The sequence below is a fragment of the Thunnus maccoyii genome, chromosome 6 (genome assembly GCF_910596095.1).
Source record: "Thunnus maccoyii chromosome 6, fThuMac1.1, whole genome shotgun sequence".
NCBI classification, from domain to species: Eukaryota; Metazoa; Chordata; class Actinopteri; order Scombriformes; family Scombridae; genus Thunnus; species Thunnus maccoyii.
The window spans coordinates 13,724,712-13,751,324 of record NC_056538.1 but is presented as its reverse complement, the minus strand read 5'-3'; the positions used below and the strand labels follow the sequence as shown (position 1 = coordinate 13,751,324).

General features: G+C 41.3%; 2 protein-coding genes across 7 annotated transcripts in view; one reads left to right on the top strand and one right to left on the bottom strand.

Annotated features, from left to right (window-relative positions):
• The window catches only part of LOC121899094 (SPHK1 interactor, AKAP domain containing), a 130,821-nt gene extending 113,699 nt beyond the window's left edge, over positions 1-17,122 (top strand). For 3 of the 6 annotated variants that reach the window (XM_042414678.1, XM_042414681.1, XM_042414679.1), the window contains 10 exons: positions 1,626-1,688; positions 2,568-2,627; positions 3,017-3,157; positions 3,900-4,170; positions 6,167-9,554; positions 11,169-11,330; positions 12,343-12,426; positions 13,227-13,276; positions 13,793-13,977; positions 14,492-17,122. In XM_042414678.1, the coding sequence (XP_042270612.1) occupies positions 1,626-1,688; positions 2,568-2,627; positions 3,017-3,157; positions 3,900-4,170; positions 6,167-9,554; positions 11,169-11,330; positions 12,343-12,426; positions 13,227-13,276; positions 13,793-13,977; positions 14,492-14,644 (4,557 nt within the window). In that variant the 3' untranslated portion in view covers positions 14,645-17,122. The remainder of the gene's footprint in view (positions 1-1,625; positions 1,689-2,567; positions 2,628-3,016; positions 3,158-3,899; positions 4,171-6,166; positions 9,555-11,168; positions 11,331-12,342; positions 12,427-13,226; positions 13,277-13,792; positions 13,978-14,491) is intronic. The other 3 variants (XM_042414680.1, XM_042414682.1, XM_042414683.1) reach the window with 2 other exon arrangements.
• An 89-nt stretch (positions 17,123-17,211) lies between these two features.
• daw1 (dynein assembly factor with WDR repeat domains 1) lies at positions 17,212-26,603 on the bottom strand. Its single transcript, XM_042414693.1, has 13 exons — positions 26,499-26,603; positions 25,961-26,033; positions 24,885-25,029; positions 24,064-24,122; positions 23,840-23,962; positions 23,607-23,706; positions 22,992-23,099; positions 22,259-22,365; positions 21,999-22,101; positions 21,351-21,465; positions 20,959-21,035; positions 17,625-17,787; positions 17,212-17,439 (listed from the first exon to the last, which is right to left on the bottom strand). The coding sequence occupies exons 1-13, from the start codon at positions 26,536-26,538 to the stop codon at positions 17,405-17,407; spliced, it is 1,248 nt and encodes a 415-aa protein (XP_042270627.1). The 5' UTR covers positions 26,539-26,603; the 3' UTR covers positions 17,212-17,404.
• Positions 26,604-26,613: the final 10 nt, after the last annotated feature.

Here is a 26,613-nt window from a genome sequence, read left to right as displayed (position 1 = left end):
AGCCCCCTTATCTCTGTATTTCTTTCCCCCTCTCTCCTGCTTTATGTACCTCAGCTGATGTTCACGTGGTCAGTCCTTCAGTCAGCCAGAGACTGGCGCAAGTGTGTGTGTGTGTGTCGTCCAGTGTGTCTGCGAATAACTGATAGAATCAGAGCGTGTCCCTGGGCTTGTCTTCACACGGACAAAGAGATGACTAGATGGTCCTCTCCTTCCCAAATTTAGAACAACTGCCTCTTGGCTCTCACCGTTTGATGGGGTTAAATTGCTTCACCCTTCTCAAGGTCAAAGTCGTGGATCACTCGCCTCCCTTTTTCCTCTAACTGTGTGTTACCTGCAGGCGATGTGTTGGCAGGCAGGGGAAGGTGTCGTCGCTGCTTTTCTGGGATGATTTCCAATAACAGTATGACTGAATGGTGCAGAGGTGCTCTTGAGCAAGGGTGCCAAACCTCTCATTAATGTGTTATTGTTTGGATAGGAATTGAAAATTGTGTTAAATACTAAATCATAACTCATGGGAATATATCTGCACCCAGATACAGGAAAAACTGAATTTGAAGGCCATATTTTTTTATTCAACGATGAGGGTCAGAATAAGGCAACATCAGGCCTTTGTCTTTGGTTTCAGTAAACAGTGTAGAATAACCTCAGTTCATATGTGTATCTTGTTGACATTTAACAGCTATTCTGACAGAAAGGTCCTCATCACACTCACTAACCTGATGCGAACAACAGACAAGCAAATGAGCAAACAGCTTGTTCTCCTCAGTGAGTAGATTGCTGTTATTTTGAGGGAAAATTAACAAAACAGCAAGCCTCTTGGTATTTAAATGTTATAGTTGACACATACAGTCCATGAAGGGCAGAGGAGAAAACACAGACACACACACACACACACACTTGGTTTGATCAGGGTGAGACCGGAAAACCGTTTCAAATATTCTGTCACTGTCAACTGTGACTGACTTCATTCACATTTTTTTTATACTCGGCTGACTCCATTTTCAAGCAGCAATTTTCATGACATTAGACTTGATAGTTTGGAAAATATTGTGTTGTGTCATTGTGTATTGTGACTGGAGGATAGCAGAGTGGAGGTGAGGGGGAAATTGGCTTGTTCTGAATGTGCCACATTACTGCTTCAGCTGAAGGACATTTTTGCTCATCTGATCTGGCTTTGCAGCACAGTTTTTGCTGTTTTAATCTTAGCTTTTACTTTGATGAAGAAAACCCAGAAAAGTAGAGCAAAATTACAGCCTTATTTTGAAATATAAACTCATGAGTATATTGACCCACTTATGGCAGCAGTGGGGTTTTTTTTGCTTTTTTTGCTTCACTTTCAAATCTGACTACAGCTAGACATAACATTAAAAGACGAAATAGTAAAGCACATACATAGACCTTGATGCTGGATCTGTTGCGGTTCCTGTACCTCGACATGGCTTCCTGGGAACAGAATACAAAAAGATGAAAGTCATAAAAAACTATAAGCTATCTCACCAGCTCTGAGGCTGTTTAGAAGCCTAGCAGGATAAATCAAGTGCACCTCAGGTAGTTCAAGGGAAATGATTTCAAACAGTGATGTGTGTCGAGATGTGATTATTTGACACTATATATATTTTTCGCAGGTCTACAGAGGAGAGAAAAGGGGGAAGATAGCAGCAGGTAGAGCAGATATGGTGATAACAGAGGTAAAAGAGAGACAGCAGGATCCCACATGCACGTGTTTTGCATTGAAAAGACAGAGAATGCCTCAGTGGTCTCCCATTACGACTAGGTTTGATTAGTAATGACAAGCATGGTAGCATTTAGATATTAAACATATATAGAAATGTATGTGTTCGTGACTGAGACACAAAAATGTCACTTCTCCTGTAGCACTTCACAGTACCTTGCACACACACGCTGAGTATTGGTGTTCAAGTGGGAAGTGACACCCCTCCACTGCTGTTGGGAGCCATGCTTTATCCATTTAGCCACACAGGACTAACTCGGCTATGCCAACTTAGATCAGAGGCTGTGTGCTGTAGAATCAAACAGCAGCCGTCAAACAGTCCCAGACTCCCAGCACTGGCACGAGGACTGCATCATAGACCATTAAACCTGCAGCCAGAGGAAAAGGCAGGTGAGATGAGAAGAGAAGAAGGCAGAGTGTGACAGAGGGAGAGCGAAGGAGTGGAGACAGCGGAAGAGGAAACAGGAAAAGTGAGACAGAAAGAAAGTCCTTGTTGGTTTACACCTGGAGCTTTCATTCCCTGAGAGACAAGAAAGTCTTCTCTTAAGGGGCTCTGCCAATGAGGGACAGTGGTTGTTTAGACTTAACAGACAGCTGCTGTAGTTTTTAAATGGTGAGTCACATAAAGGACAGCTATCAGTCTGTCTGGTTTGTAGGATTTGTGACAAAGAAGTGGCGCTGGGAAAGGCAGTGCAGTAACTTTACCTGTTCAGCACTCTCAAATCTGACTCCTGGGACACTTTTTACTCTGCTCATGCTCAGCTTTCATGGTATAATCTTCCTGTTCATACTGTCACCCTGATGCTCTGTCTATCTCTCTGTGTCTTTCTCTCAGATCTGTTTTGTGAATCTGGACCCTCAGAAAACGGACTGTCGTGATGACAAAAGCGTCAAGGTGAGCTCATTCTTTCCTTCCTCTCGTCCCTCCATGAGTGCTCCTCTTTTCTTTCCCACCCACTTTTCATCTCCCGGGAACTTCATTGTGTTTCACATATAAACATTGGCTCAGTTGCCATGGATTCAAAGTTCATTACCCAGAATTAGAGGGTTGATTTGTTTAGATAATATGCAGATTTTGCAGCCTTCTGCAGCTGGCAGTAGCAGCAGTGGGCGATCAATAATCATTCCGCATGGTTCAAGACTTCTCACAGGAAGGATTTCATAATTATGTGTCTCTGCGTCGGTAGCACAGAGAACACATCATGTTCAGTTTTGAAGTCACTTGAAGAAAGGCTTTTTTGTTATCACGTAGTATTGTCTCTGTGCTCGGCATGTCTCTTGCAGAAATTGGCTTCAGTGTCTCCAGACCTGCCAAAGCTTGTTGAATTACTGAATGTCCACCAGCCGAAAGAAAATGAGATCCTACTGCTCGGCGGCCTAGAAGCCTCAGACACTTGCCAAACACACCCACACTCCCCCTCTCAGGTGAGTTTGCGGTGATGTCTCCAAATCCTTTGCAAGTATTTTCAGCCTTTGAATTAACTGGCCCGCAGAGCGAAGCAGAGAGTGCAAGCTGTTCTTTTGTACAGCAATTTTCTGTGATTACATTTGAACCTTTTTTTGCAAGGAGAAATCCGCAGAAGTGCATTCATTTTATCTAGTAATTCTCCCCCATTCACTTCAATAAAAAACATCTCATCTTTTGTAGCATGGAACTGCAGTAAGTGTTAGACAGCAAACCAACATTAGCATGCACAGGAAATACACTTGCAGGTACAAAACACTGGAATATTTTTATTTCAGAATATTATAACTTCAAACACACATGGGATTGTATACTGTAGCGACTAACTAATAGCAATTTTATTTGTACTTACCTTTTTTAATACAATGTTTCCATCTCACAGACTTTTTGATACCCACCAAATGCATCATTGTATAAAAACACTCTTGGAATCAATACTCAGCCTGAGGAGCCTGCACAGACAAAAGGAGTAAAAACAGGCATAAGAGCTACAGAAACAGTCAATCTGAAGGTTTAATTAAGATGTTTATAATGTTATATCTCATAATTTGTGACACAATATACTGTATGTGTTGTCAATTGTTTGTTTACCTTGGTGTGTACCTATGTATGCGTTCATGAGAAGGTATGTATACATGTACTACTTTGTACAAGCATTATGTGTGTGCATGCATAATAGGTATTTGTTCATGTTCCATTCAGGTCCAGCAGCCACAGCAGAGAAGTACAGGCGTGTGCCTGGTTCATTGTTCGGGGAAGAGACGCTCCACCCAACCAGGCAGTATCATCTTTGAGATCAACAAGTTCCTGATTGGTCTGCAGTGGGGAAAGGAACAACAGCTTCAGCAGGGCCGGGCAGCTGGGCAGCGGGTCGATGACGATACCAATCGCTCCATCTCATCCATAGAGGAAGACTTCCTGACTGCCTCGGAACACCTTGGAGATGACAGCGAGGATGATGGCTTCAGAAATGGTGAGCCTTGTTACCTTCGCCAAAGAGGCTTTGTTTTTTGGCCGCGTTTGTGTGTTACTTGGCAGGACGTCTTAAAAGAATATTTCTCTTTTACTTTGTATGAAAGGTGGGGTAAAATAAGGCCAATGAACAAGTTATTCACTTTTGGTGTTGATCCAGTAATTTTTAATGGATTTCTCAGTATTATGACATACTGTACTCTTGAATCATATCACTATTTTCTCATGTATCACTGCACTTAAATGAAAAGAAAATGGCACATGTATCCCCTGACTGTCTACCACTATGTGCGTTTCTTAAGAGATCAAAATCCAGATACAAATAGATTTTTAAAAGGTCATGTTAGTTAGTCTTGGTAAATTTCTACTTATGTTGTGATTAGTCATAGTTCCAAAAAAAACCATTGACATTTATGCACTGAACTCTTGTATGCATTGACACATTTTGAACATTCATATTAATGTTGATTCAACAGTATGTAATTGTTGCCTTAGGTCCACTTTTTGTCCTTTGTGTCACCCTGTTTACAACAGCTCATGGGTTAAAGATTTCATCTCATATCTGCCTATGTAAACGTGGCATTATATAGCCTGAACAGCCTCGCAGTGTTCCTGTGATACATTTGCACTTACTCACAGCTTGAGTCAGCATGCTGTTCATTCAAAACTTTGAAGAAACCCTTGACTGCACACTGTGCAGCATGAAGTGGCTGTTCCAAAACAGATTTTGATGTGATAACATCTTCCTTGAGCAACTAAGAAAACAGACCGATCTGAAGACCAGAAATAAGTTTTAATCATGATTTTAAGGTCATCTTTAAAGACTTAGAAACAAACAACACATGTCCAAGTCCATCAAGTGGAAATGCCATTTTTAATTAAATAAGTATTAGCAGTAAAAGGCACATAAAGTATAGAAGGTAATAGTACTCATTATGCAGAAAAATGCCTCCTATCAGTGTTATATTATGTATTATATTACTGGATAATTATTATTGATGCATTCATGTGCAATCAGCATTTTATGTTGCAGCTGGTGGAGGTGGAGCTGATTTTAACATACAGTATATACTGTTTGATAGATTAACCAGTATTAGTGCATTATATTTTATGTGGTCATCATAGGTTTTGTATATAATAACTTCATCTGCAAAGTAACTAGTAATGATAGCTGTTGAATAAATGTTGTGGAGTAAAAAGTACAATATATCCCTGTGAAGTATGGTGGAGTAGAAGTATAAAGTAGCATAAAATAGAAATACCCAAGTAAATTAGAAGTGCCTCATAATTGTACTTAAGTATAGTACTTTGATATCCACCACTGGATGTAACACAGCTAACTCTGAACTGAACTGAACTGTCAATTTAATGTTCATATTGAAATCATTACCTATAACAAAGCTGCAGAATTTTAAGGCCAGAAAAATACTTTCATTGCAAAATAAGATGCAGTAAAAAGCAAACTGGCAATGTTCAAAAATATGACAACTATTCCGATATTATTACTGCCATCAAGGTGGAACTCACTGTTTAATATTGTAAAAGTTATTCTAGTCAGGTTTGTTTTTATTGAGCAGACTTCAGGGACAGCACATGAGCTTGAAATGAAACACTGTATTTCTTCCTGAGATTGCAGTAACACCACAACCAAGACAGTGGTGTACCAAGCACTGAAAGATTTCTGTAATGACTGAGAATATATAAAACAAGAAGGAAGTATTCATTTATCGCTACTGGGTTGCCCAGGTGATAAATGATATCTGTTAGGTGGTGGCAATATGGGAAATAATTGTCTGTTCAAGTTTTGTTCAAGGGGAAATTGAATGAGACAAACAAGAAACAACCCAGCTCAGGTAGTCAGTGAAGGGTAAAACAGGATTATATTCTGCTCTTGCTGTGACACTTTGGAAACTGATGAAGCTGCTTTCTAATCAGTGTGGACATTTTTCATTCCCTGTTCTCTCTCTTTCCCTCTCTTTTTGCTTGTCTCCTCACAGAGGCAGAGAGTGGTGACCTGGCAGAGAGCTTGGTAGAAGTTGCACAGAAACACTGTGTCAGACTTACGTGTCAGAGGGGACAGCTGGCCCATCATCAGAACAGGGAGGACAGGGAGGTGAAAAGGGAAATGCATCAGCGAGCCAGCCACCACACTAAGGAATCAGCTGGTCACTACGCCACAAATCTGGCCGAGTCAGTGCTGCAAGATGCCTTCATACGCCTCTCTCAAGATGAAACGTCTTTTGTCTCTGAGGCTGCTGTCAGTGTGTCCCTCTCTAGACGCCCTTCCAACTTCACTGGTCCTTCACAGACCAAACAGCCTTCACAACAGCGCACCTGCTCTTTTGAACTCCCCAAGATCGTCATAGTTCAAAGCCCAGACAGTTCTGACGTGGCTGCAGAATGGCCAGAGACCCAGGTGTCTAATGTGCCTGACCAGGATATCACTGCCAAAGGCACAGAGATACCAGAAAATGGGACACAGGCTCACACTCCCCATCACAATGGAGGACACCCATCCAAACATGTAGAAGTGGCTTTAGCCTGTGCTGCCAGTGTCATTGGCACCATAACTACCCCACAGCTGACAGAACAGCTTGCCATGGAATCAGCTTCAGAGGAGGACACAGAGGAGGACCTACATGAACCAGAGGAGAGTGGTGACTACTCCCTCTCCTCAGCCATGTGTGGCATGGCTCAGGTAGCTGGTGCTGTAGCAGCTGTGGAGCTAACAGAGGAGTCAAGGGAAGGCGGCGATTCTGACGCAGATTCCACAGATGTCTATACAGCATCCCAGGGTCTGATGTCTGCTGCCGAGGCCTCTGCAGTCTTCACACTGCACTGCAGTGTCGCAGAGGGTACCAGTGTTGAAGCATTTCGTGCCAACATTGCTGAGGTCCTACACAGGGAAGCAGCTGAGGTGCTGACTCAGCCACAAGGCTACAAGAGTGTAGCTCACCTGTTGGAGTCCACCCATAACAAGATAGTAGATGGCATCACTTGTCCAAAAAAATCCTACATGGATGAAAGAGTGGTGGATGACTTAATCAATGAGGTGGCAGACAGTCTCTTTAAGCATGCTTTAGAGAAAGCAAAAAAGAAAAAAGAACTGGAGGGTACTGGAAAAGAGGCACCAAGCATCCAGGTTTTTTTGCAGGACAGTGTAAACAATTTGCTGTTTGATATCCTTTGCCTGACACAGAGGAAAATCAGTCACATATCTAGATTTGACCAAGGGACTTTTGGGACACAAGAGGGTGATACTTGTGCTAAGGAGCCTGTTACCACCATGGAGAGCAAGGATCCATTAATTCCATTGCAGTGCTTAGTTGGCCATAGTCAGTCCACTAATAATGATAATCACAGTGGCATGCTACAGTGCACAGATAAGCTTACCATGGTTCCTGGGCTGAAGGAGAAATGTGTGCTTGAGGAAAATGATCTCACTGCATCTCTCCCCACAGCATACAGCAAAGAGCAACAGCAGCAGCCATCATACAGACAAAGTCATTCTAAATCCACCTCCTTTCCTGCCAAAGACTGGTCTGAAAACCAGCAGAACCAGCAGGGCAGTAGTGCCATCAGAGAACCTTTGAGTGAAATCCAAATTCACAGCTCAGAAAAGAGGGGGCGACTAGTGATGGGAAGTGACAGCAGACAGGCCTCCCTCACCCCTCAGTCCTCACTCAACTCTTGCAGTTCTCTGCTCTCTTGGAGAATGGACTCAGAGTCCAAGACACCCATTACTTGCTATGCTGATGATTTGGCTACTACAGTGGTGTCTATGGCCACAGAATTAGCTGCCATATGTTTGGAGAACTCTACTGGGAAGCAACCCTGGTTCTGTGCCCTGAAAGGGACATCTACAGAGGGACCAGAGGCCTACTTGATCCCTGCTTGCCGTACAGTACTCAGGAGGAAAGAGGGTCAGAGCAGCAATGCAGCCTCCAAGAAACATCGGGCACCACGCCTCAGTGAGATCAAGAGGAAAACAGAGGAGCAACCAGAGCTGATGGAGCGGCTGGTAAACCGGGTAGTGGATGAGTCAGTAAACCCGGATGAACCACAGGACCCATTTGCCCTCTTTGCATCTGAAGTCACAGCCAGGATCATGAACTGCCCTGAGCTTAATGTGGTGGACACCTCCAAAGCAGGCCAGCCACGCAGCAGGTTGCAGTGTGAGAGGTGGAGCCGTGGGAAGGCGTCTAGTTATGAGAGCATTCCAGAGGAAGATGCAGACCCCTCAGGCACACCTAACACCCTGGGCCCAGGCAGTCGGTTAGGTCAGAACTTGAGCCGCGGTAGCTCAATCTCTAAGCAGTCAAGTTGTGAGAGCATCACAGATGAGTTCTCGCGGTTCATGGTAAACCAGATGGAGACTGAGGGCAGGGGCTTTGACCTTCTCCTGGATTACTATGCAGGGAAAAATGCCAGCAGCATTCTGACTGCAGCTGTGCAACAGGCTGCATCCAAGAAAAATGGTCACCTTAATGTCAGGGCCACATCCTGCCTATCCAAACAGTCTAGTACAGAGAGCATCACAGAGGAGTTCTACAGGTTTATGCTTCGAGACATGGATAAGGAAAACAAAGAGTATGGCATTGCCAAGACTAAAGAGTGGAGCAACAGCCTGTTCCCACCCTCTCCTAGAACACCCTTCTGTATACGTCAATCCTCTGTCCCAGACCGGCGCTACTCAGACTCACGACTGACTGTCAACTCGCCCATTAAAGCCAACTCATTTGACGGATTTGCCCGCAATGTGCATGGAGACACACTGAATATCTACCCCACCAACTCAGTGTCAGCCACGGGACTGTGCAAGTCAGACTCCTGCCTGTATCAAAGGGGTAAGACTGACCAGATCACTGATATGCTGATTCATGAGACCTGGTCGAGCTCTATTGAATCCTTGATGAGAAAGAACAAGATCATTGCTGATCCAGAGGACAGTATTGACCTGGAGGCTTCAGGAGACTCCCAGCCCCATGTGCAGCAATTTGCCAATCGCCTGGCAGCTGACATTGTGGATATTGGCAAGTCTGCACTCGGGGGCCAGCAAGAAGTAGCTGGAGGCATGCCTGGGCCACACCCACAGCCGCACATGCCTGTTGGTGAAAGAAGGAGGGGGTTCAAACAATCTCATCTAAGTTGTAGTCGGAGTAGGTCCAGCCAGGAGCAAGCTAGCACTGGATTAGGGTCTGGGGCTAGTGACAGCAGTGCACCCCGCATGAGGGGCCCCAGAGATGTGCCGCTGATCCATATTGAGGGAGATCAGAAGGATGAGGAGACTTCTCTAAGCCATGAAAAGGCAGGAGGACCTCAGGAAACACCACCAGAAACAGCAGCTACCAAGCGTACAGAGAGAACTACAACCAACGGCAGCAGGTACTGAACTGGTCCCTACTCTTCTCTGTGTGAGTCAGACCAACCCTTCAGGCAGAAAGTTTTTTATAGCCCAGCAGAGTCACCCTAAATATTAAAAGTAGAGATTATTTTTTCTGAAAGAGTAAGGGAGAGAAAATAAAAACATTAAAATTTGTCTAGGAAAATCAGCATTGAATGAATAAAATCCAGGCCCTACAACTGCCCGAGCATACCAAAGCTATTTTTAGAGTTTGATCAAAGAGTGGCAGGCACACAGAGGATCCATTCACTGGGGAAACTAATCTATTTTAACAGTGTGTGAGGTTTGACAAACCTTTGGCTAGGCTGTGACTCACACTGTCTGGGTGATGTAGTGTGTGTGCAGAAAGCTTCTAGTGGCTTCATCTTTTATCCACCGTAGGGCTGTTCAACTCATCTTGATCAGTACAAGCTGCACTAACACTTGGATAACACACTAAAACCATGAGACACTATAAGAAAGGTATTTAGATTACACTGACATGCACACGACATACTTATTAACACGAGGGATCTGGTTGTTGTGTTAAAGCTTGCTAGAGTTAAAGTTGTTTTGCAGCAGATTAGCTAAGGAATGGTGTTTATATGAAGTAAATTCATTTGTAATAAGGGTATGTATTCCTTCTGATTAGACATGGTTAGTCTTATGTGTCTCAATTTTCACAGAGACAAGAACTCAACAAGGTGACAAGATTCACTCCAATTCTAAAAACTAAAGGTGTATGAGTGGCCTTTCAGAGGAGGCACTAGAGTGTAGACTCTCCCAGAAGACATTTTAGTGGATACTCTGAGGGTAATGAAGACTGGAGCAGTTCATAGTGTGTCTCAGTATTGAATCAAATGAACCTGCTGAAAATCTATAAGTGGAAAGAGCAGCTAATGTACATGAGAGATATACAGAGGAAAATGAAAATATAATATCCAGATGTGGGGAACTGGTTGAGATCTGCTGGTCTTTTGCTGAGTGTTTTAAAGAACTGTAGATCCTCAATACAAAACATGTTTAATAATGAGTGAGAGGAAAACAGCTGAAAGGTTCCCAGGCCACAGGAGAGTCACAAGACACGCTCCTTTTCACTTGACAATACATGTAATCCAGGAACAAGTGGAGTGCATCTGTTTGTCCCTTGAGTAAGAGTGGAAGTCAATCACTCGCCTAGTCAATAAAACCTGATTTCCCTATGGAATTGTCGAGGATGGCAGCCCTCAATCATCTGATTATGACTTAATGTAATCACTTTCCTGAAAAACTGTGAAAATCCAACAGTGCCCCTGGGGAATGAATTTTGCTGATGCATTAAAGATATTGAAATGAAGTGTCTCTCTTTGAATGTGGTGCGTAGTTATTTCAAATTCCAAAGGCTTGTCATTTGTATAAAGTTACTATAGATCTATCATTTTTGGAGCAGAAACTTTCCCCATACTGCCTTTTGAAATGCATTTTAGTTTGAACAAAGCTCAATGTTTACTGTACATGAAGAGTGACTTGAGGAACATTGGAACAACAATGGAGCCAAAGTAACCACACATTGCAGCAGACATTGTGCACAACCAGTCGATGGTCACTCCCACCATCTTGCGGTTTGCTCTCCCCAGCAGTGAGAGGGACAGGCCAGCTGTGGCGGTGGCTGCAGTAGTGAAGAGGGACAAGCGTTCTATGAGTGCTAGCAGTGAAGAGAGCATGGGGAGCTGGTCCCATATAACCCCCGAGGATGACCCCCACGAGGAGACCAGTAGTTTTATCCAGCTGAGCGAGGGGTCAGTAACCGTTGCTCCTTGATACTGCTCCAAATGCTGCTACTCCCACCCTCACCCCACTCTCATTGGCCCATCGCTACTGACACTTGTGCTCTCCTGTGCCAATGCCAATTTACTCCCCGCTGCTGCAATATCCACACCTGCTGAGGCAGTGTATGGCAGAGAGCTCACTCCACAAAGCCCTCTCCATAGCTCGCATACAGGGCGAGACCCTGCTTGCACCCCATGCACAACTACCTGCAGTAGTAGGCTCCAGTACTACAGGGATGTGACCTCTCACATCGAAAGCCTCTAGTTCAGAACATTTGCTACACCATTCTCTGCTTCATCAATTTTCATTTGTTTTAGCCAACTACACCAACTTTTACCAAATAGCCTGGAGTAAATGCTCTGTGCTCCCTAGTTGAAACAAGCTAGAAGTAGAAGACGCCTTAAAGAACATGTTATATCCCCTGATATTGGACCAAATATAAGCATCATAAACTGCATGTTCAAATGCATTTATATTGAAAGGTGTTGATATATGTAGATTAGAGTGGAAAGGGGAAGTTGGAAGGTTCCATGTGGTTAGTGTGGAAATGATATGAGATACCTGCTTTTTGCTTAATTAACTGCAAGAGTAGTTTGTCTGCACCACCATAACACTCGCTGCTCCTTGCAACTTGTCCATCTTCCTCTTTACTTTAATTCCACCTCATCCATGAACCATATTGTGACACAAGGGCACGGCTGCCAGCCCTGCCCTGTCCACCATACCCACCTAAACTACCTCCAAATCTCCTCATCCTCATCTTCAGACAGGCTTGCTGCCAGACTAAAATCACCAGCTCTCCCACCTTTGAGCGTCCGATTCTCCTGCAGCTGCTATTTATATGTTAATCACCAGCTAATGAACAACACAGCCTGCATCGCTGCGCCTGGTTATTGCTCTCTTAACAAGTCAGCGATCATGTCAGATGTCTTGAGACAACATGCGAGTGACGCTATCTCCTGTTTTTTTATTGGTTTACAGGAATGGGACCAGCAGCACATCCAGCCTAGGTCTGGCAGACCTGGATGCTTTTTCTGATGTGCCCACTCAGAGCACAGTAATCAGGTAACTGTCATTGTCACAGGCCGGTGCTGAAGTATTTCTCATTAATGTGTCACTTTTTTTTTTAAAAGTCTACGGATAGTATATTGCTTTTTTTGATGCTCTCACCCAGAGCGCAGCAATCAGATGACATGTGACAGTGACAGGCTGTTGGACTAACACTTATCCACATGACAGATTATTGCTACTCTGTCAGTCCAGCATTGACAATAATGTTCCATTTAATAGACAGAAAAGCATCCCTATCTATCTATCTATCTATCTATCTATCTATCTATCTATCTATCTATCTATCTATCTATCTATCTATCTATCTATCTATCTATCTCAGATTAAAATACATACTGTAATACATGGTATAATTAAATTAAAGGAATAGTTTAAGTTTTTGGGAAATGCGCCTATTTGCTTTCTTGTTGAGAGCTAGATGAAATAGTTGGGAAAATAGCCTCCTGTAAAACCAAAACATGTTGTTTTTTACAGTTTGGTTTTTGTGTGAAATAAACAAACAATATATAATGTGTTAATTGGTAAGCTTTAAAGGTGCTGGTGGGTGGATTTTGTTACCTTCAGACAAAGCCAGGCTAGCTGGTTCCCTGTTTCCAGTCTTTGTCGCTAAGCTAAACCAAGTGGCTGTGGGTGGAAGCTTCATGTTACTGTAAACACACATGCATGACAGTGGCATCTTCTCAATTAACTCTCAGCAAGAGAAAGATGAAGTGTATCTCCCAAAATCTCAAACTATTCCTTTAAGTGATACTGTGTGTCACTGTAACTTCCAACTGGCATTTCTTTCCTCGCAGTGAAGAGACAGAGAAAGGCCACCTGGCAGGAACCAAGGAGAATATCTTTCGTAAGTGCAGTGATGAATTCTCATGTCATCTCAATGCCATCAGCTTTTTAATTATTCACCTCCTTCTTCAGCTTTGACATCTCTCCACTCACCAAGAGCTTTTGAGTGACTTGAGGTACAGTATGTGCTCTGTCTGTGTGAATAATCCCTCAAATGGATGTACTTGAATAAAGGTGATGCTCTGCTCTGCATTAAGGATGGTCATCAATAATTTAAAAGGGTGTGCACCTCCAGAGGTATCTCAACACAAAGGTCATCTTTATTTAATCACTTACACTTGATCAAAGATTGTCTCAAAGCATAACTGGGCCCGGGATATTTTTTATTTTATGAAGTTGAACATATTGTATGATTGTGTGCAAAGATTTGGCACGTTTGCATTTGATACATACTGTGCATTGAAATAAGTATAGAAGCCCTGAAAAAGAGAATTGATTTGAAGAAAACTCTCTCAGGTATGATAGTATTTTTATAATAGTTATACCCCCCTAACACAGCACATCTTTGTACTTTCAGAGAGCAGTTCAGTGAGGACAGCGAGCAGCAGTAGCAACCTCGGGGAACTGTTGGTAGTAAACTGTGACCTTGAACCGGAGTGTGTGGACTCAGAGCTGAGAGTGGCTCTGCAGTGGATTGCTGCCTCTGAGCTGGGCCTTCCTGCTCTCTGCTTCAGGAAGTCCAAAGAGAAGAGGATCGCAAAGGTGGGCACAGTCAAATCAAAAATAAAACAGCAGGGAGACTGACTGAACTGATTGCATAGTTTTCTTTGATTATTATAGCCCTTCTCCACACTGCCATGAATAAAATTCATTTACTGTCCTGAAAGTTGTACAATTTAAATATATCAAGTCTAAAATAACTGATATCTTCCTATAAGATACCCACCATATATAACACTGACCTCAGTGACTTCAAAGGTAGCTACGGCCTGTAGCACAAAATGGCAGGTTGGGTCTTCTTTGCTTATGTTTTTTAAATAATGCACTTGACAAAAAGTGTATGATTTGATCTGTGACTGCCTTTACGACAGGTAATATTTTAGGAATCATTTATATGACAAATGAATTAATAAATGAACTACATCATGGCTCATACACTGGGAATTTCTTTAAAAGTTGGAATTATATATACTGTAGATTTCTCCATCAGCCAGCATGGTGATGTGAATGAGCATGTATTTATTGCTGGATTCATCATGTGTGTGTGTTCTCTCAGTTCCAGAGGGTGGTCCATCTGATGTCTCAGAAGGCGTGGCGGATTGCGGACTTGTTCAGCGCTGTGGTTCAGTTCTGTAAGCTACATGAGAAAGAGGAAGAGGAGGGCAGGTCCCTGTCCAGCCTGTTTGATTGGCTTTTGGAGACCCTGTAAAGTGGATTAGTTACCTAATCCTGCAAACAAAAACACACATGCTCCCTCACTCACACTTCTAACGTGTTCCTAACTATTTGCCCCATCCTGTCTCATCACACCAAGTGTCTCCTGCTGCAAGCTGAGAGCACAACGCCATGAGCCCTCCCCGGTGCCCTCTCACCCTGTACATGGAAGTTGTCTTTTATGTCTGTCTGCAATCATGAATGGACCAGTTTCCCTTTAATAAAAGCATGTTTTGTTTTCAGATTCACCACTCTAGCTTGTGAGACACACGTATAGAGCAAACTGTAGGTATATGGGTTGGACATTCCTAATAGGAATGAACTAGCCTTCAAGAGGTTATAGTCAGCAGGTTTTAACTGCTCCAGATATATTTGCAGACTCTCACAACCAAATTATGTGTTTATTTATTTATTCCAAATGAACACACGATAGGAAAATCAGGTTCGATTCTCCCTGCAGCTCAACATGCTCAAACCTTTTATATCAAAATTACTGTGTAAAAGAGGCGGTTAAAATGTAAGCCCAGAAAAATCTCTGTCACTTTTGTTTCATAGCCACTTAGGAGTGCACATTTGCTTAAAGTAAGCAAAATTGTCCATATATTTGTTGTATTCATTGGCAAACACTCCACCTCTGTTGTGACCTTGAAACTCAGTTCTAAGTAAGTATGTTATCTTGTTAATGTTACTTGAGAACTGATTATTTTGGATAGCTGTACTGTATATACTGTAGATTTGGAACTGCTGCACCTTGGAGTAGTGGACTGCTCTCTTTAGCTTTTACTATGTCAGGAAGACAGAGTAAGGTTTGTAATGTTGAATTTGTATGTGAATTTGGTGTGTTTATTTCTCTACTTAGTGGTACTCTAGTGTTACATCAGCATTCGGCAGCATCAGCTGTAAACTCTGTCACTGTAGAACTGAATGTATTTATCTTTTGACATCAATAAATTTCTGTCATGTGAAATACAAGCAGCCTTGATCATTCATAATATCCAACAGAAAGGCAACTGAACACTGCTTAGTAGCACATTTATCATCATTAGTATTATACTGTTTGCATAGTTTTCCCAAAAGCATGTCACAGAAGCAGCGAGACTAACAAACAGACACATGATCTTTGTGCAAGTTTATCACACTTAAATACAAGCTGGGAAACTACCAAACAGACATTCATAATTACATTGCACTTTCAGAAAATACTACTTAGTACACATGGGGACTGCCCATTTGCCCAAAGACCTATTATTCCGAAACCCAATAGTTCAAAAAATATCCCATTGGATCGAAAGCCCATTAGTCTGATGGTCCATTATCCCGAGAACAAACGCCTGTTGCTCTGAAGGCCCATTGCTCCAAAAATAGGGGTGGTGGTGGGGTTGTGATAAATGCACCATTATTTATTGTTAGGCGTTCCAATTAGGCTACCTCTTAGTCTTTTGGGTTAGGGTTAGTATACACTAAATGCACTAAAAAGCAGGCATTTTGTAAACGATATCTTCATATATGCATGTCAAAATACACTTAGGGCAAAAATCTCCAGAGCGTGTATTTTCGAAGCAATGGGCCTTCGGAGCAGTGGGCTTTTGTTTTCAGGTTAATGGGCCGCTTGACTAATGGGCTTTCCATCCAATGGGAGGTTTTTTGAACTGTTGGGGTTTTGGAATAATGGGCCATCGGACCAATGGCATGGCACCATATACATCACAGAAACATGAAGGCAAGGCAGTGGGAACAAAATATCAGAAGATTAACTCTGTTAGCTGACAATGGACTCATTACTCTTTTTTGTACCGCAACATGTTGTATTGAAGAAAAACTATAGCAAGTAATTTGGAATGTGCTTAGATACACCTCCTCAAAATTTAAAGTCTCTCCTCAACTTTATAAATCATGCTGGAACCATACTTCAACAACTAGCTATAAAGGAATAACTCAGCATTCTGGGAAATACAATTTTCTTTTTGTGAGTTAGATATCACTCTGATGTCTGCGCGTCGCATATGGAGCTAGAGCCAGGCGGTGATTAGCTTAGCTTAGCATGAAAACAAGAAGTAGGGGGAAATGGCTAGCCTTGCTCTGTCCAAATGTCAGAAATCTGTCTACAGTAGCAGCACTAAGAAAGCTCAATATTTAACACACTGTACCTCTTTTGTTTAATTTGTACACAAACAAAAATGTAAAAATGAAAGTTGTCGTTTTATGGGGAATTACATGCTGCAACTATGTAGCATGTTAGTTACAGGTACTGGTAGGTATGAGTGAACTTTTGATGGAGCCAGGCCAGTTGATGCACAAACATCAGAGTGATATTCATCTTTGTACCTAACACTAAGCAAGAAAGAAATATTTGTATTATAATACTGAACTATTCATTTAAACCTAACTACAAAATTAAAACTACTTGTAATGACATTTTATAAGCAAATGTATCATCTTATTAAAGATAGAATAGTAAACTAAAAGCTAAAAGGTTAGTACAGTTAGGGAACAAGTGATGCTTCAAATAGATTCAGTGACAGGAGGGAACATTAGAGAGACAAATAATGTTATCAGCAACGATACTTGTACAATACCACTTTAATCTTACACAGATTCTGTCAACCAAACTTTGTGTTCATCCAACAAAACTTTGATGCGACTGCAGATCTTTCAATTTGGTACCCATAATTAGAAAGATAAACAAGTTAAACACAAAATCCTTCTTATGTCCATGTCTTGGCCTGCCTGAGCATCTAATGGGTCATGGGAAGGGTCAAAACCAGATCCGGCATGTGTTATCCTTGCTGCCTACAGGAGAGCACAAACATGAAAAGGTAGTTGCACAGAAAGACACAGCTGCATGTTTTTAATCTAAAATGCATTTGTGTTGGGCTCACAAGGAGCAGTTTATTCACTGCTCAAGTTCAAGGCTTCAATTTGCAGTAGTGTGTGGCTGTCAGATGTGGTGAATGTGTGTGTGGGTTAGCGTATACCTGTAATGATGGTGTCACCCTCATAGTTAAAGACGCAGGAGAAGATCTCGTCGGTGTGCCCCTCCAGGACTTGTAGGCAGACTCCAGACTGAACATCCCACAGACGAGCTGTCTTGTCTGAGCTGGCAGTCAGGACCCTGCTGCCCTGGGGACTGAAACAGATCTACCAAGAGAGGCAGAGTCAGGAGAGTTAGTCTTATTCAGGGGTGTGTGTGCTACATGAGCGATAGAGTGAGCAAGAGAGAGTGCTGAATAAGAGATTATACAGGAAGTGGTCGAAATGACAAAGAGAGGGGAAAATTAGTGAGGTTAGAACACTTTCACCACGTCAGCAGCATTATGCCTCAGAGGGCATTCAACCTTAAATACTTAAGGAGGATAAAGGCAATGGTGGGTCTACTTAGTGAGGAGCTTTTCCAGTAGAGTATTATGAAAATCATGGCTGAAGCTGAATGTGTTATAGAGCCCGGGTTTATCGTTCCCTGAATGGTTTTATATCCCCACAGTGAGGTAAAGGAAGAGATGATTAAATGACACTGGCTCTAGATGGCCATGAAAGTAAAGTATGTTTTTATTAAAAATCTAAACTGAGCACCAAGGAGCGACCCCAGGACAGGAAATGGAAACTGACTATAGAGGAAGCTGACAAAGATAGAAGACCGGAGGGAGAAGATGAGTGGAAGCTAAGACAAGTGCAGAAACAGAGAGAAAACAGTGTGGTGTGATTTAAAATGGACAGAGAAGAAAAAAAAAACATCAGGAAAGAGGAAACGACAAGAAACAGGTAAAAATAAACAAGACTGTGTCCCAGTTCCATACTGGATACTAATTCTAACCTGGTTTCCTAACCAGTGCATTCATACTAGAAAAGTTGCCAGAATGCATGCTAAATGTGCTTGATTTGTGAGTGTGCTCTTGATGGACACAGCTGTTCCACAACGCTTTGCACCACTGAGGTGAACGAGCAATATGCTGCCTTCAATTTCTCTTTCAGACGACTACTGCTACTAGTTTGTAGAAAAAAGTAACAGTAAAAGTAGAATATTTGCAAGACCAATTTTAATAGATCCTGTAATGGGTGAGGTGTGGAGAAAAAATTGCTCTCTGCCAGGCCCTGCGATTATTTCTTCCCCTCACACCTTACAGGACTGTACTGTGAATGTGTTTTACAAATTTCATAACAATGTGACATTTGGATTATGAAATATCTTGTTTGCAAAGTTGTAATTTTGTCCTGAGCTAAGCGCAAGAGTAAAGCTAATGGACTGTTCAAAATAGGAAGGATTTCTCTCACCAGCAGGAACAAAACATTTAGGAAAAAAGGGCTTCTGAATGCCATACACAGTAGAATCCACAAAGAAACATGCATCCAAGCCTGCGCATCAGTTAATTCAGTACAGTTTATCATCTATATTTCCCAGATTTATAGCAGGAAAAGGGAGCAAGGTGAAGTAACTCGAGAGATTGAGGAATAATGAAAATAAAAGCAAAAAATGGGTAGATACACAAAACTTTAAAAAAAAAAAGGATGTTGTGGTTAAGAAGCATGGCGGGGAGTGGGAGAGATGTCCTGTAAGAGAGAGAGATTAGCGCCATAATCCTCGGAATTCATCCTCCATTCAGCCTATTTATTACTGACTGCCTGATGTGTTTCAGCAAACAGAGGTAGCTTCTCAGCAACACATGCACTCATACACAGCAACCCTCTGAGCCACAACCTGCAGGACACACACACACACACACACACACACACACAGAGCAAGAAACCTGCAAAGTGGTAAATGGATAAAATTGCCCCCATTAAAGTACAAGGATGTCAAAGTGCCAAAGTGTGTGTTGGTTTGACACAGGTAATGACAGGCCATGTTACACAGGGTTAAAGGTTTATTTTGGGGGATGTGTGATTATATGTGATTATATGCATGGGTGCAACATTTGGTGCTCTGAGTTCAAAGCTTGATCAGACCAAAGAGCCCAAGAGAACATCATGTCTGCTTTTGTTTGTTTGTTTGCTTTTCCATTGTTGTTGTTGTTGCTATTATTACTGCTGTTTTGCCTTTTTTCTCTCCTTTGTTTCGGTTTGAGTATAGTATATTGCACAATAAACAAATACAAAAATAAAAAGCACAGGTGTAACTAATGATAAAAAAAGACAAGGTCAGACCATGTTCACTGATGGTCAGAGATGACATGGATCGTATTTGTCATCTCTCATGGAGATTGGACGTTGAAAATCTAGTTTGGAACGAAAACTTTCAATTAGTCAGATCAACAGAAGCGTCACTACAGTAGAGTGAAAAAAAATTATAAAGCCTTACTATCCAGACTAGCTGAACTACACCATGTGACATAGTAAATACAAAACAGCCTGAAGCCTGGACTCCTGTCCTTCTACCTCAGTATCATGCTTTATCCCATGTTAACACAGTAGAGGTAATGTCCTATTTACAACGCTGTCCAGGACAGCTGTAGCCAGAGATTAAGGGTTAATGTTACACAAATGTACAAGCTCATTCACATCTGCTAGTTGTAATGCCATTTATAATCGTTTAAACATATTCCCAAACAGGACTGGAGGATTATTCAATATTTAATATGTGATTTTGAATATTTTATGAAGCACTGTATCATATGAAGTTTTAGATCATGCTCTAATCATTTATGCAATATTCATTTTGTTTATATCACCCACCCACACTCCCAAGTAAACTGGCCATTTTTAAAATTTCAAGCACACATAAGGGCATTGTAAATAGGTCACATTTTATGTCCTGTTGTAGTGTTTGGTAAAGAGGCTGGCAATATTCTATAAAATATCCTATTCAATGAAATGAAGATATATACACTGTATTTGTGACCTGTTTTTAAAATTTACATTCTCAGTAGGAATGAAAGGGTTTGGGGCACAGTGCCACAGACAGTGTAGGGAATTCAGAAAAGACTGAAACCAACTAATACATTGTTGGTTTTGGTATAGAGTGTATAGAGAGCCGGACCCACTTGTGCTACTCTTTGTTCCAATAGCCTTGCTTACACAGTGCCTTTTTGCATTGAAGATTTCTGTCACTGATCTTTCTGGAAAGCTGAAACAAAAGTATCTTACAACTGTTACTATACAGCCCTCGTGAGCTTTGGACACAGGTGCACTAACAAAAATGTATATGTAGTTGTGAAATGCTAAGTAAAGAATTATTGTGAGGTGTTCAAATAGTAGATTCCCATTTAGCCAAAGATATAGAAAATAAAAGTTTGCCCAGAAATTAGGTGATCTCTATAGTGACATTAATTCCTCACAGGCTGTGGCAGAGAGGCCATTTTGGGTCCAGTGACTAACCTTTGAGATCTCCCCGTCATGCCCCTTTAGTGTTGCGAGACACTGGTGTGTGTTTGCAGCGAACACTCGGGCTGTACCTGGCAGAGACAAAGACAGGAAGGGTTGTTAGTGTACATGCACTGTGCTTTTTTTTTACTGGACAAAATGTTTGCACCACTTTGTTGCATAAACCAGAATATACAGAAATAGTAAAAATCTGTAGTATTTCTTGTCAATTTAAAACCATATTCATTTATTAATTTTAAAATATGTGATCAAAACAAGATAAAAATGCTGGACAGGGTGAGGAATAAGTGGGAATGTATTCAAAAATCTATACTATACTATACAATTACTATAATATAATACTATAATAGTATGTAAACTTTTGGTAAATTAGTTGTTAGTCTCACCATCAGCGGAGGCCGTAGCAATGAGCTGACCACTTAAATCAAAACACACATCCAGCACCTCTTCTTGGTGTCCAACTAGGGTGGCCACACACTTTCCACTGTCAGCCTCCCACAACTGCAAACACATATGCATGGAACAAAAAAAATACTCTGTCACATAACTATCCATACTCTCAGGCAGGAAACACATCCACACAAAAACTAGGACACACATACATGTGAACAAACATACACAATAAAATATGCTTGTGTGTAGCTGCTAGTTGTCTTAAGTGGCTTTGTTTTAACCATCCCCCCTAGAGGAAGGCGGTGATGTGGATAATTCTTACTTGTGAGCATGACTCATCTCAGCATAATTAAGGAATTAGGATTTAATTTTTCTCTTTTAAATGATGAAGACCTTAGAGGCAGGAGGTGGGGAGAGATGGAGGAGAGTGAATGTGAAAAGGAGGGTCATCCATCAAATATGTACGGTGTGTCTGTGCAATAGTTTAAAATTGTAACTGAATGAAAATGTACAAACAAGTCTGACCTACAGAGAGCTTATAGGTAATATTACAGGTTTAGTCTGGGGAGTTCATTTTTTAAAAATCCAAAAGTGTTGCAGCTGCTTTACATATATATTCAGTCAGGCTGATGACAGCTCACCTTGCAGGTTTTGTCCATGGAGCCTGTGACTATGAGGGAGCAATCCCAGTTAAACTGAACATTGCTGATTTCCCCTCTGTGACCCATTAAAGTGTGAACACGTCTGAGAAAAACAGAAAGCAAAAAAAATGAGTCCGCTGTGCACGCCCGAGTGCAGAGCCTACACGTGTAATGCACGTGCTGTAAATGATGACACATATGCACAAGCTACAGACATGCACAAATGGATGCATACAGCGCAGCAATAATGAATGTCTGACCTTCCTGAAGCAACGTCCCATATAGCAACAGTGTGGTCAAAGGAGCCAGTGACAAGTTGATTGCCCACCGTGTCAAAGCACAGAGAGAGGATCTCTGCGGTGTGACCCTGAATGGAATCAAAGAGAAAATATTATCCCTAACTGTCTCATTTCTGATCTCTCTCATACTCCCTCTTGTTCACTCCCTCTATCTCTTCTTATGGATGAAAATGTACATCAAAGAAATATTATTTATTAAAATAAACATACAGAGCCTTAAAGGCAGATTATTCTACTTGAAATAAATAAATTGTAAAAAAAAAAAAAACATGCACTCAAGATTCTCAATTGACTGCAGTCCGCATGATTGATTCTTCATGGTGTGGAGCATTCAAAGAACAGAGCTAGATGCAGAGAGTTGCTCCGCACTGAGACAGAGCCAGCCAACCAACCAGTCACACCACAGACCCACGTGCAGTCTGTACATCAAAGAAGACTCACTACTCCCCTCAGAGTGGGTTATCAGTGCCTTATTAAAGTGTTACAGTCACATACCCCGTCAGATCGTGTGGATATGTGAGGTGGAAAAGGAGCTGGTTATCAGCAGGGGTAACAACGCTCAATTTAGGAATAACTGCACTTAGAAGTAAATGAAAAAGTTAACCAGTGCATCACTAATGAATGGATGTGAGCCTCAATGACAGAAAAACAAGAGAGGCAGAGGAATGTAGGGAGTAAAGAAAAGAGAACTCACAGTCAGAGTGGCCACCTCCTCCCCAGTCTCCACATCCCACAGCTTGGCAGTGGCGTCCATGCTGCCCGTGGCCAGCAGTGTACTCTGGGGGTTGAACGCCAGGCACACCTACACCAAACACTTTTAAAGTTACTAGAGTTGGATCCTGCTTCAAAGCCAAACATTTGGCAGGGACGTATATTATCTGGCACTGAATGTAACACCAAAGAAAAAACTGTGATTTTTTTAGATTGTATCAGTAATAGGGATACATAGTGAGTTTAAAAGTGTATAAACATAGACAATGTGCAATATTCTATAACATATCAAGCAACCACTGCACTAAAAACAAATAAAATGATAATTCTCAGTTAAAACAGGATGCAGGTTCCCACACATTTTCACAGATAAAATTGCAAAACTTTTCCATAACTTTTCAAGGACCCATAATATAATTTCCATGACCATTCATGACCTTTTCTTTACAGACAACAAAGTGAAATTTCATGACTTCTCCAAAACTTTCAATTTTCCTTAATTTTATGACTTTTCCAGGCCTGGAAAATGAGATTTCAAAATTTTATGACTTTTCCAGGTTTTCCATGACTGTGGGAACCCTGAAGATGTCATACTTACTATTTCTGCCATGTGACCCCGAAATGTATGAAAGCATTTGCCCGTGTCAGCACACCACAGTTTGCAGGTCTTATCAAAAGAACCAGTGGCAATCTTGTCTCTATATTTCAGAGAGAGAAAATAACACTTTAAGATGAAAAACTCTTTTGAACAGCTGAACACTTAACCTGAATGTCAAAAAGAGCACTGTAGCTCTCAGACGCTATGAAACTTTTGCTAAAACAGCTCATTACCCAAAGGGGTTGTTGAACGCAATTGCATACACCACGTTTCTGTGACCCTCTAGTGTGTGCAGCTCGGTGCCTGAGGCTGTGTCCCAAATCCTACATGTTCTGTCATAGCTCCCGGTAATAAACCTGCAGAGTGAAAGAGAAGAGTAACAAAACAACAAACAAATAAACATAACTTTTCCTGAACTGTGGAGTGCTAGACTTTTGTGTGTTGCAGATAAACTCACCTTGACCCTGATTTGTCAAAGGCAACATTTGTCAGTGGGAGTATGTGTGCCTTAAGCTCCTGTAAAGGCACAAAAGAGAGAAAGATATGAAAATATAACCTCCAAGGCAGTATAATTATTGACTTCATTCATCTTTAAGATTGAACATGTAATGTCCATATATATATATATATATATATCATCTGATTTTGATGTGATGGGAAGACCTCTCTTTGCTCAACAGCACAGCCTCTCCCCAGTTTTAACATTAATATCCTCTGATCTTCAGCCATCTAACCAACCATAACCTCTTACCTGAAACAGTTTTATCTTGTCTATTCCTTCATACACTAATAAGACACAAATGAAGCACCTGTTGTTATTATGTTATTAGACTGTTGGCATACTTATTTGGCTTCTAATTCTGAGACTTAGTAACCTATCCGCTGCTGCTCTCTAGTGCCTCTTTGGAGCACTGACTGCTAATATACTCAAACTCCCAAATTGTCACAGATGTAAAAATAATACTAACAAAGAGAACAAATGTGAATCTTTTAACAAGGAATAAATGTAACTGCTTAACTGCTGTACTTAGCTGATGTTTTATTCCTTCAATCTGATACTAAATACATGTCCCCAAAAAGTTTGGACTGACACCAAAGACAAAGGGTTACAGCAGGTCTTATGATAGTAATGACTCTGAACAGCAATTCATGGACATAGAAATTGAATAAAATGAATGTCTACACCAACAGGAGACATTTTTATTAATTTAGATGTAATGTAATTTCTTAATTTAATTTTTATGAGTCAGCAGTGTAAGTGTGACTCCTGCACCTAACCTTGAAGAAGCAGAAGCGGTGGTGGTCCTGCTGGCCCTGTTTCTGCTGAAGTCGGATAATCAGCTGTTTGACCTGATCAGCCCGGGACTCTGTGATCAGAGGCTCTGATTGCCTGATCTCTGTCACCAGCTCATCTGGGTTTGATCTGCATGGTGGGAAAATGCTTTTTTTTTTTTTTTTTTTTTTACAATTTTTTAAACTTCAGATGACCTGATGGTGATTATAAAAATTTTAAAAAACACCAAACACAAATCTCACAAACACCAAATCTCTAAGCAAATCTCAAAAGTGCAAACTATGTGAATGAGGCACTGATAGAGAAATACAGTTTACCAGGTATTAAATTCAGCCCTATACACAAATATAGTGAACATGCACATAAAACACTGCTCCTCCTCTTGTTAGAGTCAAGAAAAATTATGAGTTCCAATATTAGCTGAGTTGAACTGATTGACTTTGTAGTGTTATTTGAGTAAGCACTAGTGAAGTTTAGTGTTTATGCTGTATGTATCACATTCAGAACAATGGACATAAAGGTTAGTAGGTTAGTGTGGAGATTAAAGGGTCATATTTTTCAAGTATTTCATAAAACAATATCCACATGCCCTGTGTGTATTATAGTTACATACAGTTTCTGGTTGCAGTAATTGTTTCTGCTGTCCACATTGGCCATGAAGAGATCCCTTGATATTCAATTACTTTTTGCACAGAATGAGGATGTCATGTTAAGATGGGATCTCTTCACAGCTAACATAAACAGGAGGAATGATTACAGCAACCTACAACACTTTCAAGTACATGTGTACATGTGAGTATTGTATTAAGACAGATTTTAAAAATGTGAACCTATCCTTTAACCCTGTCAGAGATCTCATATGGACTGCTGAGGTCTGAGATGAGGCTATTTGGAGATATGTTTTACTAGTTTAGTAATAATAACATGACAGTATTACGATTTAAAGTAACACCTTTTAAAGTTATTATGAAACCACAAAGTTTATAAATATCATTTGTTTAACATTTGCCAGCTGTTGCTAACTTCACAGATGTTAGCGAATAGGATACAACTCACGCACTCTGGGGTCAAATCCAAAAGGTCGATTGATTTGGTCCTCAGATATCCTCCTTTCTCATACTCCAGAATTATACCTGGAAGCAGAGAAACGCATTGAACCGGGAAAGGACACAGAATTGAGCCTGATGTTATAACCTGGCAAACTCATGGATAGAAGAGTGGGAAACAACGCTTGTGTTAAGTCAGTTAACCCACATTATAGATTTGGAGCTAGCGCTAAAGCTAGAGCTAACGTTAGGCTGTTGTTGATATCACAGTTTCCTCGACAGCATCTTCCCTTGAAAGAAACCAACGTTTTATTTTATTTTTTTTAACCTTTATTTTACCAGGCAAGACATCAACAGTTTCTTATTTACAGTGACGGCCTGGCAAGCACCAGAAGACACGTGAAAGGGGGAAGGAGTTTAGGGGACAACGACAACAAAAAAGAACAACTAATCAAACAGAAGTAAACAATTGCAAGTAAAACATATGCAAGTATTAATCAAATAGAGGTAAAACATAGTTACAGTTGGGAAGAATTAAAGTATCTGTATTACCTGGTGGATAATATCTGAGAAGGAACCGCTTGAGTTTCATATTGAAGTTAATATATTCAGCTCGCCTCACATCACCTAACAACAAACCGTTGCCACGGCGACAGACTCGCTGCGC